General features: G+C 40.1%; 1 protein-coding gene across 4 annotated transcripts in view; it reads left to right on the forward strand.

The window, feature by feature from the left end:
• LOC124110392 (RCC1 and BTB domain-containing protein 1-like) overlaps positions 1-15,854 on the forward strand; it is a 216,023-nt gene extending 200,169 nt beyond the window's left edge. For 3 of the 4 annotated variants that reach the window (XM_048391010.1, XM_048391011.1, XM_048391016.1), the window contains one exon: positions 13,167-15,854. In XM_048391010.1, coding sequence (XP_048246967.1) covers positions 13,167-13,307 — 141 coding nt within the window. In that variant the 3' untranslated portion in view covers positions 13,308-15,854. The remainder of the gene's footprint in view (positions 1-13,166) is intronic. The other variant, XM_048391015.1, reaches the window with a different exon arrangement.
• Positions 15,855-16,152: the final 298 nt, after the last annotated feature.

Genomic DNA, 16,152 nt, shown 5'->3' on the forward strand with positions numbered 1-16,152 from the left:
CAGCCAGCCAACACGGTACGGCTACACCATGGACTCCATGCCAACCCCTCAGCCACTTGGCTTACCGTATGATCTTCATCAAAAGGCAGCTCCCAAGCCACCGCACAGACTACATGGGACTGTCCAGTCCATTCTACCTACCAGTAAGCTGCCTGAGAAAACAGCCACAGCACGGCTACCATTATTCACGGACCATCGCAAGCTGCACTAATTATACTGGAAACATGGACACCGGAGGACGACGAACCCCATGGGGTAGATGATGAGTACTGTGATTACCCACCCCCCACAGGAGCTACCAAGGTCATTCAGAGGCAGAAGTGTAGTGCAAAGATCAGGCTTATGACTCACCCCAGCGTGACTACACAGAAGGTTACACCTTCATAGAGTTGATAGAAGAACTCTACCATCTTATGCCTGTACTCCAACCTCCTGTGACACAGAATGTGCCACTCCAGATAACAGAATATTGTCTCAACACATCCATCAGACATTACCTTGGCCCAGTTACGCTGGCAAGGTAGTAGGCCAGATGTCTGACAGTCTACTCAAGCTCAAGCATGATGAACGACTACCTTTACCTCCATTAAAGTGGAAGTTATATAGGACGCACGAGGCTCCACTTCCGGAATTCCCAAGTATGGACAAAGATTTCTACCATTTGGTATGCAACTAGCATCACATTTCCTGTTACGGGGATTAAGGATCTGACATCAGTTTACAGATACACTATGGATATTGGTGCTTACATTAATTGGTTTGTCTCCGGAATCAGACACATCATTCCACCATCACAGCCTTCCTATGAAAGAATAACCGGAGACATGCCCATGACTATTAGGACTGATCAATTCATAGCCTTCTAGATACTATTGTCAGGATGCAAGAAGACTTACTCTCCTCCCAAGTCTGGATGTCTTCACAACTCCTTTGGTAACAGATTCTTTTAGCCCAGATACTATCCAGAGCTGTTTCTAACCAGATTAAAAGGTTGATAACAACACAACCTATATCAGTTACATCAACATTCAATGGAAAATTGGGACACATGATAGATGAGACAAGACACTGCAGAATGATTCCAACCTTCAATTATCAACTTAGCTGCTGAAACCCATGGATCATCCCATCCTCAGAAGCGTCCCTGGGACTACAAATCTTCATCTTCCAAACAGCCACCTGAGAAGAAGTTTGTCCCCTCTGGGAAGGATTCATACCTTCCAAGGACGGCCTCCGTGGTCTAGTGGTAGAGCGTCCGCCCGGAGAGTGGAAGGTCGTTAAAAGACGTTAAAAGATGGTACTTGTTGTTACCCTGTCTGGCGCTCGGCATTAAGGGGCTAAAACAAGGACTGGTTGGCTCGGAGTCAGTATACTGTGTCTGAGTGAGGTATTCATGTTAAACTGCGGCATGGTATCTCAGTGAGCTAGCACTATATATCGGCATCAGTCCAGACTAGTACAAGCAGCCACACAAACACACACGTACATGCACGTCGCTATATAAGTGCAATAGTCTCGGATGCGACGTTAACCCCCATTTCACCTCACCTCACCATACCTTCCGAGTCGGGAGTGCGACAAGCGACAATCTTCTAAGGATTCTTTTCGCCAGCCAGACTACAAGAAACAAGGATTCAATCGCCATGGAAGATCTAGAGGCAGAGGCAAACGCAGGTTCTAACTCCCATGCCACCCCCTCCGACGCTACAGACACTTTCGACCTGGTTATGTCTATCGACTGCGATTTACGCCTACCTTCTTCAATATAATGCCGACTCTGGGACCAGATGGGGGGCGCCTTCTGTCAAACACCGAAAATTGGAAGCAAGTTACGCCCGACCACTGGATTCTAGACGTCATGATTCAAGGGTACGAGCTACATTTTAGGAAGCATCCTATCCTTAAGACACCCACTGTCAGACGAAGATTTCATCTAGTCAGAGCCAAGTAAGCGACAGCAGATTTGGCCGTCAGGAAGCTACTCAAGAAGCGAGCCATTCGGAGACTAACGGAGACCAACAACACCAAGGGATTTTATTCTCCAGTCTCCTTAGTCCCGAAGAAGAATACAACCGAAATGAGGATGATTATAGACCTAAAGACCAAAGATATTGGGTACCGGCGCCAAAGTTCCCGATGGAATCTATACGGAAGTTACAGTCGACGTTGAAGACAGGAGACTGGCTTATCAGTCTAGATTTACAAGATGCCTATCCTCATGGAAATATCTTCGCTTCGCTATCAATGGCCGATGCTACAAATTTCAAGTTCTACCATTCAGGATAGCAATAATCCGTTGGCTATTCACCAGGATTACAGCGCCAGTAATCAAGTTTGCTCACACCCAGCTAGTTCAAATTCATGGTTACCTTGACGATTTCCTAGCGGCAAACCAAGAGAAAGCTCAACTACATCAGAACCTGATATTCTTGGTCCAACTGATGACCTACCTAGGCTTCCTGTTCAATCCTTCCAAGTCTGTGACTACTCCGGTTCAAGACATCATATACATCGGAGCAAGATTCCAGCTAGACAAGGGATATCTATGCCCACCAGAGGATCGATTCAACAAGACAAGATTATTCAATCCCTATGAAGTCAACCCCGCAAGTCGCTAAGGTGGTTGATGTCTCCTCTAGGCAACTTAACGTCTCTACAGGATATGACCTGAAGAGGAAGGCTGATGCTACATCCTCTACAGACATGGATCAACTTTATACAATCTCATGGCCAAGAGTTCCAGACTCAGTTACCTCCCAGATTACTACGAGACCTCCATTGGTGGAATCACAGAGACCATGTTATGAGCGGCATCCCTCTGACTTATCCGACCCCAGAACACCATCTATTCACAAACGCGTCAGATTCGGGATGTTGAGCCCATATGGAAGACCTCACAGTACAGGGATCATGGAACACAGAAGAGAAGAACCTTCATATCAACTGCAGGGAAATGAAGGCCATCTATTACGCCATCCTGGAATGGAAGATACATCTTTACCAATCATCCATTCTCATAGCCACAGACAACACCACAGTAGTGGCCTATATTCAGAAGCAGGGAGGAATCAGATCCAGCTCCCTGATGACAGAGACTACACGATTGTTTGCCTTGGCAGACTCCTTCAACTGCTGGATGGAAGCGAGACATATTCCCGGGAAACTGAACATACTGGCCGACAGCCTCTTTTGCCAGGGTAAAATAGTGGCAATGGAATGGACCTTACATCCACAGGTTTTCGCCTGGATAACCAAGTTATGGGACACCACATCTGGATCTATTTGTCACTTCCCAGAACAACCAATTTCCGGTTTATGTCAGTTTAGTACCTGACCCAAGAGCTCACCAGATTTACACACTATCGATGGATTGGACAAATCTATTTGCTTACGCATTCCCACCATGGTCTCTCCTAGACAAAGTCATCCACAAGGTGGAGCAGACGGATTGCATAATAATACTGATACTCCAATATGGCCCAGCAGGGCATGGTTCCCCTGACTTCTAAGACTGCTAATGAAGGAACCTATCCAGTTAGCTCTTCGTCGTGATCTGCTACGACAACCCAAGTCCAGCATTTCCCCCGACAATCTACCCAGCCTACATATAACTGCTTGATGCAGACATCCGGATACTCTGAGCTTGCCACAGAAGCTGTGGCAAGATCGTGGAGACCTTCATCCTCCCTTATATATGACAACAGATGGGAAAAGTTCGTCCAGTGGAGAAGACAACAAGGGATTATAACTAATGCTGTATCCATCCCTATGGTAGCGGATTTTCTACTACATCTTCGTCAAGACAAAACATTCCGACATGGGACGATAGAAGGTTATAGATCAGCCCTTCATTCTATACATGTACTTCAACATGACAGATTATCAATCAGAAACCATCCCATTCTAAACAGACTAATGAGATCCTTTCTACTAGACGATGTTTGAACACCTCGTATCTTCCCCAAGTGGAACATATCTGTGGTACTATTGGCATTGTTAACAGAGTGAGTGAGTATGATTTTACGCTGCTTTTAGCAATATTCCAGCATTATCACTGCTGGGGACACCAGAAATGGGCTTCACACATTGTACCCATGTCGGGAATTGAACCCGGGTCGTTGGCTGATGAGCGAACGCTTTAACCACTAGGCTACCCAACCGCCCCCATCGTTAACAGAACCTTATTAGCCCATGGCTAAAGCTACCCTACTCCAAAAAGCCAGGAAAACGTCTTTCCTCCTTGCCATGGCTAGGAATTTCAGAGTTTCAGAATGACATGCCTTAGGCTATTCTAGTCGTGATCAACATTGGACCTCTATAACTCTTAGGTCACTTCAAGACTTCGTAGCCAAGAATCAATCTACCATGATGGGGCCATTGGGCAATAGACACTATACAATTCCTGCATTAGGACCAATAGTGGATCACCCAAATAGACTCTTATGTCCCATCAGAGCTCTCAAGTTCTATCTCACGGCTACAGACCCACATAGACACCATCAAAGCAAACTCTTCTTATCTTGTAAGACTAATTCCAACAAGGATATACCAAGGCAGTTCATCAAGTTATACACAGGCTCAGAATTCTACGCCACGTCTCGTAGTCTGCTAAGCTCACGAAATCAGAGCCCTAGCCACTAGTCTCGCTTCATGGACATCAGTCTTAGTAGAACAAGTAGTTTCTAGCTGTCACAATTCACCATCACCAGCTATTACTTGCAAGACTTGCGAGGATCTGACACCAGCAGCATCAGAGGGTGAGTACACCCTTGATTACTCAAGGTGTAGGATGGATTAGAAGCATCTTGAATATAAGCTGTCTCCATTAGACCGGAAGTGACATCATTACTGGAAGCGAGAATACTACCGGAAGTGACGTCAGCACTGGAAATAGCAGGGCATGGTCCATCTAATCAGGAAATGACATCTTTTGGGTAGACCTAGAGAGACGTCATTACCTAGAAAAGAGGAAGTGACATACCGGAAGTGACGTCATCACGGGTATTAGGGTCACAAATCAAAATTTAACAAAAAATGACGTCATTAAGCAGAAATAGATTGGAAATGACATCATCATAATGATCAAGATCAGCAAATATAACGGTAAATCTATTGAAAATATCACATATTTGGCTGATTTTTTACATATTTCTGATTTTTAAGTCCTCAGAGGGAATTTCAGAGGAAAATTATCTCAAGTAGGATTAGAATCAGTAAATAATGGTTTCCTGAAGAGGATTGCTGTCAATAACACAGGGAGTTATTGGAGGCAGATACCACCGGGTCCTCTGGTATATTCTGGCAGAGATGTAATAGAGGTAGAGATTTCGTAGAATTATCGAACAATAGTTATCATTGTTAATAATTCTAAGAATACTACCTCTATTACATCCGAAGTACTCCCTCCAACCTCCTCAATTCACCTACCTCTGGTAGTAGATGAGGGAAAAAAAGTGATGTTGCCACCATTATGACATCATGGCATGGGTAGCTACGAGACTACTTGGCGACAACTAGTTGTGTGTGTAATTGACAGTGAAGAGAACATCTGTTGAAAATCTGAAAATTTTAGTTATTGTGATTGAAGCTAAAATACAGGATTTATTGCCTAGATGTAATAGAGGTCAGTCTTCTTAGAATAACTATTGTTCGATTTCTGTTGAAAATCTGAAGATTTTGTGGTGTGATAACAGCTGAAACATAGGATATTTGGCACTGATGTAATAGAGGTATTCTATTTGTTATTTAGAATATGCTTAAGTTCTTTAGTTACTCATGGCTTGTTGTATTTTAATTTGTTTCCTTGGAATGTGGCATCAACAAAGAAAATAATGTAATTAGTAATGACATGAATAAGATTACAACAATAGTCTAAGTTATCAAAGAAAACATCCTAGTCATTATTGTTAAGACCCATGAAGACCCGTTGTTAAATAGGTCTTCAGCAACCCATGCTTGCCGTAAAAACCGACTATGCTTGTTGTAAGAGGCAACTAACTGGATTGGGTGGTCAGGCTCGCTGACTTGGTTGATTCATGTCATCATAGCCCATTTGTGTGGATCGATGCTCATGATGACAATCACTGGATTGTATGGTCCAGATTCAATTATTTACAGACTGCCATCATATAGCTGGAAGAGTGTGGCATTTAACAACAAACAAGCAAAACATAAACAGTATTGTTAAAGCAGCACTGTAAGTGCACCAGAGAATCAGAATCCATGATGTTACTGCCTTTGTCTGTTCTGGTTCTCTTCAGTTTCTGTATGTGAGAAGGTAGAAAGTGAACAAAGTTGTGATCACACCAGCCAAGTGGGACTTTAGGATTAGCTTTGTAGGCACTTTTGATATTTCCATAGCATAAATCTATATGGTATAAAACCATATGAAATCATTTTTAACTATTGTAACAGTCATACTTGCCTTACTTGATGCCTGAAATTATACATATTTAATGATTCTGGTGAGATATAAGAACTTGATGGTGTGTTTTTTTATAGCACCTAGCTATAATTTAGTCCACTTATGTCAAAACTCCATTTGCACACTCCAAACCCAGCTTGGTTTACGGAAGTAGTCAAGCACTGTTGTGTCGAACTTTGATGTGTCAGACTTACAGTTGTTTCGAAGTAAAAGCTTGGTCCCTGTGTATTCCTTCTTTATTCATCATTATTTAACCTCCGATGTGTCAAATCTGATGTGTCAAAGTTACCGATGTCTCAAAGTTAATTTCCAGCCCCAAATACATGCATGTACTTCCAACACAAATTTACTCCGATAAGATGATCTCGGCACGACTCATCGTTCATCATGGTTCAATTAACAAGACTTAAACAAGCCGGAAATCTCCACTGCTTTGAGTCAAATGTGTCAAAGTGCCTACTGTCTTACACTCAGTCACACCTGACTTCCAAGAAACGTTCAACTGATGTGTCTATCAGGGATTATATATCAGGCCATTTGATCCACACCAAGAACAGAATGTGATGTGTGTCACTTGTTTATCTTGTGATTACAAATTGTGGAATGTGTCATGGATTAAGATTTGCATTGGTAGTCTGTTTTACTGGTGTTATAAAATGACGGATAGACAGATCAGTACGGTTAGCAACATTACAGCAATCTAGTGAAGGGCCTGGTTTTACCAGGAGTATAACTGGATCAGATGTTCCTACACCTAAAAAATTTAAAGTAACAGTAAAATCGATTGAGATAATTATTCGTCAGATTGACACAGATATGTTGATATGACTCCTATTTCGTGTAATCTTTGTGTTAAGTTTTATATAAGCTTGTCATGCAGAAGTTGAATGTGTGAGCTGTTGTTTTTTAACATGTATGTATTTTATACTTTTAACAATACATAAATGTTTACATATTTGGTATGTTAATTGATTCAATTACAATGCCATTATTGCCAATAATGATGAATAATCCAAGTAATGTTGGTCATTTATTTCATCTTTCTAATTGTTTGTTTGTCGTATATGTTTTGATTTAATTATTCTTCATGTCATTCAATAGATGTATGCCAAGTTATTTTTGGGTTGTGTCAAACCTCGGATAACTGAAAGTATTTATGAAGGTCCCTTCAACTTTGACACAATGGTGTTTGACTGTGTATGACTGATTTGACCAAGCCTGTTGATATGTAAAGATATCATCTTAACATTGACACTGACAGAAATGGCTCATATGCACATCTCTCAGACATCTCTTAATCTGTCCAGTTAAAACAGCCCTAAAGAGAAAATAATTGAGAATTCTAATTTATGATATTTGTCATTGGGAATAGAAAATACTCTTTTAAAGAAAGCCAGAACTCTAAAACGTCAGCATCTAGGACGTTCAGTTCCCGACTCTAAAAGTAAAAACATTATTGTTTTCACATTGACACTGAAGCTGTCAAAATGCTAGTGTCATGATTTCTGATTTATATTGATCAAATATTAAATACAGAAGGATTTGTTGAAAGCCGTATCCTACATTACCTTAAAAAGTGGTACAGCATGGAACATTTCACAGAGGTCAGCCTTATACCCTATTGATTGGACCTCCTCTCGACTGAGGATTCCGGACTCCACACTTGTCATGTTTAGAGAGTATGGCCACGCATCAGTTTGGGGGATTTTCTCCACTTGCTGGAGCCTGTTTTTGACACATCCCTGTTGGTTATTGTAATAAGTGTGGTTTAGTGGACTTAGCATGGAGGGGTGTTTCAATCTGTTCAAACAACAAGAGTTTAGGCACAGAATGAGTTGCCAGACATCCATATTTGGAACATACTGAACAACTTGGTTGGTTCAGAGCAAAGGAGTATATCAGTTGCTTTGTAGTCAGTGGCTTCCATGAAGATTTTGTTGTATTCAGAATGATGTGTTAAAATGGTTTAGCTTGTTATAGTTTAATGTATAGTCAATGGTTAACATGATTAATTAAATGTTTGCCCCTTTCCTGTACACAAAATAGAAACAGGTATAAATTCTGTGGTACAATGGTGTAGTTATGAACACTGTAGCACATACTGTACCAGTGATCTAACAACGCGTGGCGGTGTTACGTTGAATAATGAACAATTTGCATACTCGTATATGCAAGAAGCCGACGTATGGTTCTCAGTAGGAAGTGACAACTTGGAGACGATGGCTTGTGGTATATACAGTTTTACTTTATACATGTAGATATATACATACAAAAGACACTATGTGCCAGGTCAGCACATAGTGGTAGTGGTTGTTGTCCAGGTGCCCCGGAGCACCCAGCCTAACCCTAGCTAGGCTAAGGGTAAGACCTTTCTTTCTCCTTCTTCTCTCAATCTCTCTGGACCAAGGCTTATATAGCCAAGGTCACCTGACATTTAGTAAGTAATAAATATAAATGTAAACAGTAAATCATTAGTGACATACTTGCACATCCTGTTCAGGATGTACACAAAAATGGGGATTAACAAATAGGATTAGCATCCTATAAATAACAGCAATTAAGTGTTTCAAGGCATATAGATGTCATGGCTCCAGGGTAATGAGCCTTTACAATCAAATGTTCTTCAGACAATGGATGTCGTAAATCAGTCGCTATGACAACTTCCATCCGTTCCGTGAAGCTTGGACCCCAAGCTTACATGAGTCCAAATTGATATGTGTGAACTTTGTCACCAACGAAAACAACCATGCAAATGTGAACCAAATCAGTTACACGAAATCCTTATGCAACAAATATATCTATGCAATGACAGTATGAAAGTGATCATCTAGCCAATTTGATTTAGTGCCAGTTTGAAAACTAACCAAGTGATCTTTGTAATGTGCAATTTCACTACAAGGTAATTACTGCTTTGCACAGATTCAATAAATATATCACTGAAGGTTCTTTGAATTCAGGAGTCTAGTTTGGAGGTGCGACTCAGTACCGAATAATGATAATGAGTAATGTCATAAAAAGTACAAATTAAACATCTCAGCAAATATTTCGCATAAAGAAATTTGAAACCAGGAGTCTAGCTTTACCGCGTGACTCAAACGGTACTTGTGGGTACTATTGCCCTTTTAAGTACAATGGGTGCTCTTCCCGTGTCTTTGACGGAGCTTGCCCAGATATTGTGGGTGCAATGCCCAAGAAAAAAATTCCTTAATTCCGACATCAAAACTCTGAAATGCTGAATACTGCTGTGCTGTTAATTACTTAATACTGACATACAATAAACATATGTGTGGGGGTGGCTCACCCAAGAATATCCCTAATCTGAATTCAAAGTCCTTGACAATACATTCAATTTTGTACCAAACTGTGCACATTAATAACTTGTAACAAATGACAAATTTTGTCGTTTAGATTTTTGAAATTACGAGTCGAGCTTTAAGGTGTGACTCGATAACCCTACAGCTTAGGTTTGTCTGGGCCCTAGCTGCAACTATATGTCTGGCTTGGCCTGGAGACATTTCAAAGATTCCCTACACAATAACTTCAAAGATCTAGCTTGACTAAAGATGTAATTATGAGTATATTGCACATATAACAATATATTTTGGAAAGACAGATTTTTGCATTAATATACTGGCTTTGATCAAACATACCTGGTTGCACTTATCAACAGTCACACAATATATATCCTGGATTGAGTCCATGTAAGTAAACACAAATTAGTAAGTCCCAATGAGATATCTTGTACAGTGTCCATCTTGTAGGTGCCCGTGAGGCGGTTTCTATATGGTGCAGGATCTGCATGAAGATGGCTGTGGTCGGGTCTCTGTGGGATAGGCGTGTATACTTCTTTTCTTTGGTCCTGTGCAGTGTGCAGGAACGACATCTTGAAGGGGAAGTCTCAGCAGTGTTGCTAAGATATTTGAGCAGGGAAGGTTTGGGATCGGAGAACTTGTTCTTGATCGGAGAGGTTCTTGTTCTTTCTTCAATCTTGTTACTGGCCGTTTCTTCGTTCTTGGTGATTGGCCTTCAGGAAGGTAGTATATCCTTTCAATAAGAGACTGTCACTTCCTACAGTATTGTGAACCATATGCCATGCTGCAAAGAGGTACAGGAAAGGACAGACTAAGAAGTCTGTCATACCTGATAGCTCCACCAATTTATCATGGACTGTTATGGGTGAACAAAACCGTCCAAATGGCGTGCTGGATTTCTTGGGGGAATTAGTCAGCAAAGAGCCGGAGTCACAGGAGCCTAATCACAATTTTATTTACAAGAACAATTAACAATGAGCAAGTTACAATATCTTAGAAAATAACTGAGGGTGCCACAGAGAAGGGGTTTGACTCTCTTACCAAGCAGACCTCTCTCCCACAGCCCAGAGTGTTGTACCGACTCTCTGTGGCCCCCTCAGTTATTTTCTAAGATATTGTAACTTGCTCATTGTTAATTGTTCTTGTAAATAAAATTGTGATTAGTCTCCTGTGACTCCGGCTGTTTGCTGACTAATTCCCCCAAGAAATCCAGCACGCCATTTGGACGGTTTTGTTCACCCATAACAGTCCATGATAGATCACTGAAGCAGCAATGTAGCTATAGAATGATCCTGTCATGTGTAGTCAATGTACTATGACCACCCAGATATATACTGTTGATATGAACACTATGGGTCCTACTGTAGATATGAACAGTGGGATATACTGTAGATATGAACAGTGTGGTACATACTGTAGATATGAACACTGGTACATACTGTAGATATGAACTATGGGATATACTGTAGAAATGAACAGTGTGGTACATACAGTAGATATGAACAGTGGGATGCACTGTAGATATGAACGATGTGGGTCCTACTGTAGATATGAACACTGTTGGAAATACTGTAGACATGAACAGTGGGATGTAACTGTAGATATGAATAATATGGGTCCTACTGTAGATATGAACAATGTGGTACATACTATAGATATGAACACTGGGTCCTACTGTAGAAATGAACAATGTAGTACATACTGTAGCTATGAACACTGGGATATACTGTAGATATGAACAGTGTGGTACATACTGTAGATATAAACACTGTTGGAAATACTGTAGATATGAACACTGGGTCCTATTGTAGATATGAATACTGTTGGAAATACTGTAGATATGAACAGTGGGATGTACTGTAGATATGAACAATATAGGTCCTACTGTAGATACGAACAATGTGGTACATACTGTAGATATGAACACTGGGATATACTGTAGATATGAACACTGGGTCCTACTGTAGATATGAACAATGTAGTACATACTGTATATATAAACACTTGGAAATACTGTATTATGAACACTGGGATATACTGTAGATATTAACACTGGGATATACTGTAGATATTAACACTGGGATATACTGTAGATATGAACACTGTTGGAAATACTGTAGATATGAACACTGGGATATACTGTAGATATGAACACTGGGTCCTACTGTAGAAATGAACAATGTAGTACATACTGTAGATATGAACACTGGGATATACTGTATTATGAACACTGGGATATACTGTAGATATTAACACTGGGATATACTGTAGATATTAACACTGGGATATACTGTAGATATGAACACTGGGATATACTGTAGATATAAACACTGTTGGAAATACTGTAGATATGAACACTGGGATATACTGTAGATATGAACACTGGGATATACTGTAGATATTAACACTGGGATATACTGTAGATATGAACACTGGGATATACTGTAGATATGAACACTGGGTCCTACTGTAGATATGAACACTGTTGGAAATACTGTCGATATGAACACTGGGTCCTACTGTAGATATGAACACTGTTGGAAATACTGTCGATATGAACACTGGGTCCTACTGTAGATATGAACAATGTAGTACATACTGTAGATATGAACAGTGTGGTACATACTGTAGATATAAACACTGTTGGAAATACTGTAGATATGAACACTGTTGGAAATACTGTAGATATGAACACTGTTGGAAATACTGTAGTTATGAACACTGGGTCCTACTGTAGATATGAACAATGTAGTACATACTGTAGATATGAACACTGTGATATACTGTAGATATGAACAGTGTGGTACATACTGTAGATATAAACACTGTTGGAAATACTGTAGATATGAACAATGTGGTACATACTGTAGATATAAACACTGTTGGAAATACTGTAGATATGAACACAGGGTCCTACTGTAGATATGAATACTGTTGGAAATACTGTAGATATGAACAGTGTTAAGTTGTTTGATAGGCATTACTTAGAAGTTGATGGATGACAAGGTAGACACAATTTTATGGAAAGCAACTTCTTTAATTCTGTAAAAAAAAGAGCTGTTTCGGTATAGATCCTTATACCGTTGTCAAGCAAGACACTTTTTACAGTATTAAAGAAGTTGTTATCCATAAAATTGTGTCTACCATGAACACTGTATAACATACTGTAGATATAAACACTGGGATATACTGTAGCTATGAACACTGTGTAACATTCTGTAGATATAAACATTGGGATATACTGTAGCTATGAACAGTGTGGTACATACTGTAGATATACACACTGGGATATACTGAAGATATGAACAGTGTTGTACATACTGTAGATATAAACACTGGGATATACTGTAGCTATGAACACTGTGTAATATACTGTAGATGCGAATTATGGTATATAGTTTGAATAACTGATTGTCTTTGTATAATTGCAGGTATTGGAGGAGTTTTGCTTCCGCTTCGCCCTGAACCACATGACAGCTGTCACCCAGACTGAGGCTTTTACCAAGCTGGATGAGTGTGTTGTCAAAGAGTTTATTCGAAAGGCAGCCCTGGCCGGAGCTTTTAAGTACTGAGTTAAGGCCTGTACTGCACTATACACCTGTTATACGCTGCAGTAGAAGGAATTGTGGCCAGTCACTACAGAAGAGTTAATGCTGTTGTTGAATACTGGACTGACAACTGTAACGCGACATATAGTTTACCTGTCTGAAGGACATAGACTTGATGATATGGTCAAGATTAGGGAATGGCATCCCATTGATCTCAGATGAGGACCCCAAGTTAGATTGAACCCATGGCTGGCTGGGGAAGCCATGTGCCTGACAGTGTTAATGAGTTTACTGGCTGCCACATATCTTGTTAGGTGAGCTTTGCAGAATTAACCCTTGAAGGAAACTGCTACAACTTACCTTCCTCAAGACTGCTGAAAAAAGGTGCTTATATACACTCATTTGCATTTCCAATCTGGTGTGATTGATTGGACATAGTGCACATAAACTGTTGTAGATTAGAGTTTGACTGAGGTTACCAACTGCTCTGTCATATGCATACAATGATTGAATATGGAATACAAGGTGGTGTGACATGCAAGGGATCACCTCTTGTGTAGCTTGAGTCGAAGATATTATTGGAAACTGTGTCAATGTGAGATACAATTTTGATTTAGTAGATTTTTAGAATGAAAAGAACACTTTTTTTAGTTGGGACCATATAATGTAGGATGGATGTCTGGGTCATGCTGATGGAGTTGTCAGTTATATATATTTATGGCTGTAGTTTGAATGACATTTGGTGATGGATTTGCATAATGGACTTTGTAATTGATATCAGTAAGTAGCTACAGAACAGAGAATATGAAAATAAGGTCATAAAACCAGACTCAATGCTTATTTACTGGCATTTTGAATTCCCCTTCAGGCTGATGAAGGTTTCAGGTAATGAAACAGCAGGACTGTTTTTTACTATGAATTGCTAGGTTGATTACATTAGGATTTTTTAAATAACAAATAATAACAGAATCTCTCCCCTCTTCAAGCAGTTGATCAAACAATCCATATGACATAGCCAATTAACAACTAGCCTGACCTTCAAATAACACTTCATATAAAAGCTTTTTGATAAGCTCTGAGCCTCACGTAGAAGGACATGACCTTAAAATATTAAAATTATTTATTTTTCAACATAACTCCCTTCCACGTTGATTGATGCTGAAAGAGCTCAAAGCCAGACTTGTTATTGTAGCCATGACAATGTATATTTTATCCCCTGGTGCATAGTCCTGATGAAGAGCACACCTTTTCCCAGCTTCCCACATCTCTTGGTCAACTCATAATTGCCTCAAAAGTCCAGCATAATATGCTTCGTTTACTGGCTGGCCTTTTGGAAGATTATCCAACATGATGACACCCTCGGCATCCATGAACACAGCCATAACCTTTCCAGCTGATGGACAGTCTTTGGTGGTGGTGATGTCAAATGCTTCCACTGTTTTGCTTTTTGTTTGGACTGGAAGTGGTGAACCAAGGTATCATCCAGAGTCACAAACTGTTGCAGGAAGCTTTCTGGATCAACTTCAAACAGAGCTAGGTTAACACAAGACCCGTTGTGCCTGGTACTTTTTGATCAGAAGTCAGAAGCTTTGACACCAAATGATAAAGTTTCTGTGATAATGGACTCTACTCTCTCCTGGAGAATGCCTACAGAACTAGCAATATGTCGGTCATCACCATATAATGGATTCTCTGGATCATTATTGGTGTTGCTGACATGACAGGCCTTTCAGGACAGAATCAAGTCATCTTCAAGGCTGTCCCTGCCACACTTAAACTCTGCTGCCCACCTCTTTACAGTGGCATAGGTAGGGGTATTTTTCCCTAGTGTTGTACTCATATCTTTATGGATGGCTTTTTGTGTTAAGACCTGTTTCTGAAAGTACTTCACTATAGCATGTTCTTTAAGTTGGTCCTTTTTCCAAAAGACACAAACTCCTGCTTGTTGGCTGACTTGTTGTAGTGAAACAACTTGCTCAGTTGACTCAAGTTTTTGTGGATATTCATTTATGACATCATATAGTGTCCACAACAAAAGATCTAACTGTTACACAATTCCTTCTATGTGAGGCTCAGAACTTAGCAATCAACGCCTATCTAACATTCAACTCACTTTGAATGCAACCTTGGCAGTACACAATGTTGTCTAGTATTTTCTTCTTTTAAGCTTAAGATGAACCTGTCCCAAATGTTGATGAGATACATATATACTAGTAGTTAGTGCTGTTTACTGATGGACTGTCTTACCATAGTGTGCTTTATCTTTGTGGTTCATACACGCCAGGCTGACAATCAGTCACAAACAGAATGATTCAGTGGTTTTCCATGTCTCTCGGCTTGAATGTCATGTTATTTCAATCTTAGAAGGCTATTTGCTAAACTTAAGATTACTGGGCAGATTAACTTGACATCCCTTCATAATATAAATATATATAAGGTATAGATAATGTTACACACATGTATGTTGGTTATATACTTCCTTTTATGTTAAATACGGTCTGCAATACATATCGGGATTAAGTGTGGTTAATAAACAGTTATGATATCTCAAACTTATCATATCTCACACATTGCATTTCTTCCTTCTTCTTTTGATCCTATGTGGAAACGTGAATACCCCTGCCACATTCTCATTCTCATTGCCACACTGTGGAGACGTGCACTGAGTGTTCATAGAATACATTTTGTTTAACATTGTATGGACTTTACAATATTGTTTAAGGGAAAATGAGCGTGGATAAGGAACATCCCCTGGCCTCTCTTAACTGTAGAACTACCTTTTCTACTTCGTACCCTCACAACTTAGTACTGCAATGGCCACGACAGTCACAGCATAACAAGCATTGCTCCCTGTTTGCCCATCTTACGG

This window comes from Haliotis rufescens, unplaced genomic scaffold, assembly GCF_023055435.1.
Source record: "Haliotis rufescens isolate VD_foot unplaced genomic scaffold, xgHalRufe1.0.p SCAF_9, whole genome shotgun sequence".
In the NCBI taxonomy this organism is placed as follows: domain Eukaryota; kingdom Metazoa; phylum Mollusca; class Gastropoda; order Lepetellida; family Haliotidae; genus Haliotis; species Haliotis rufescens.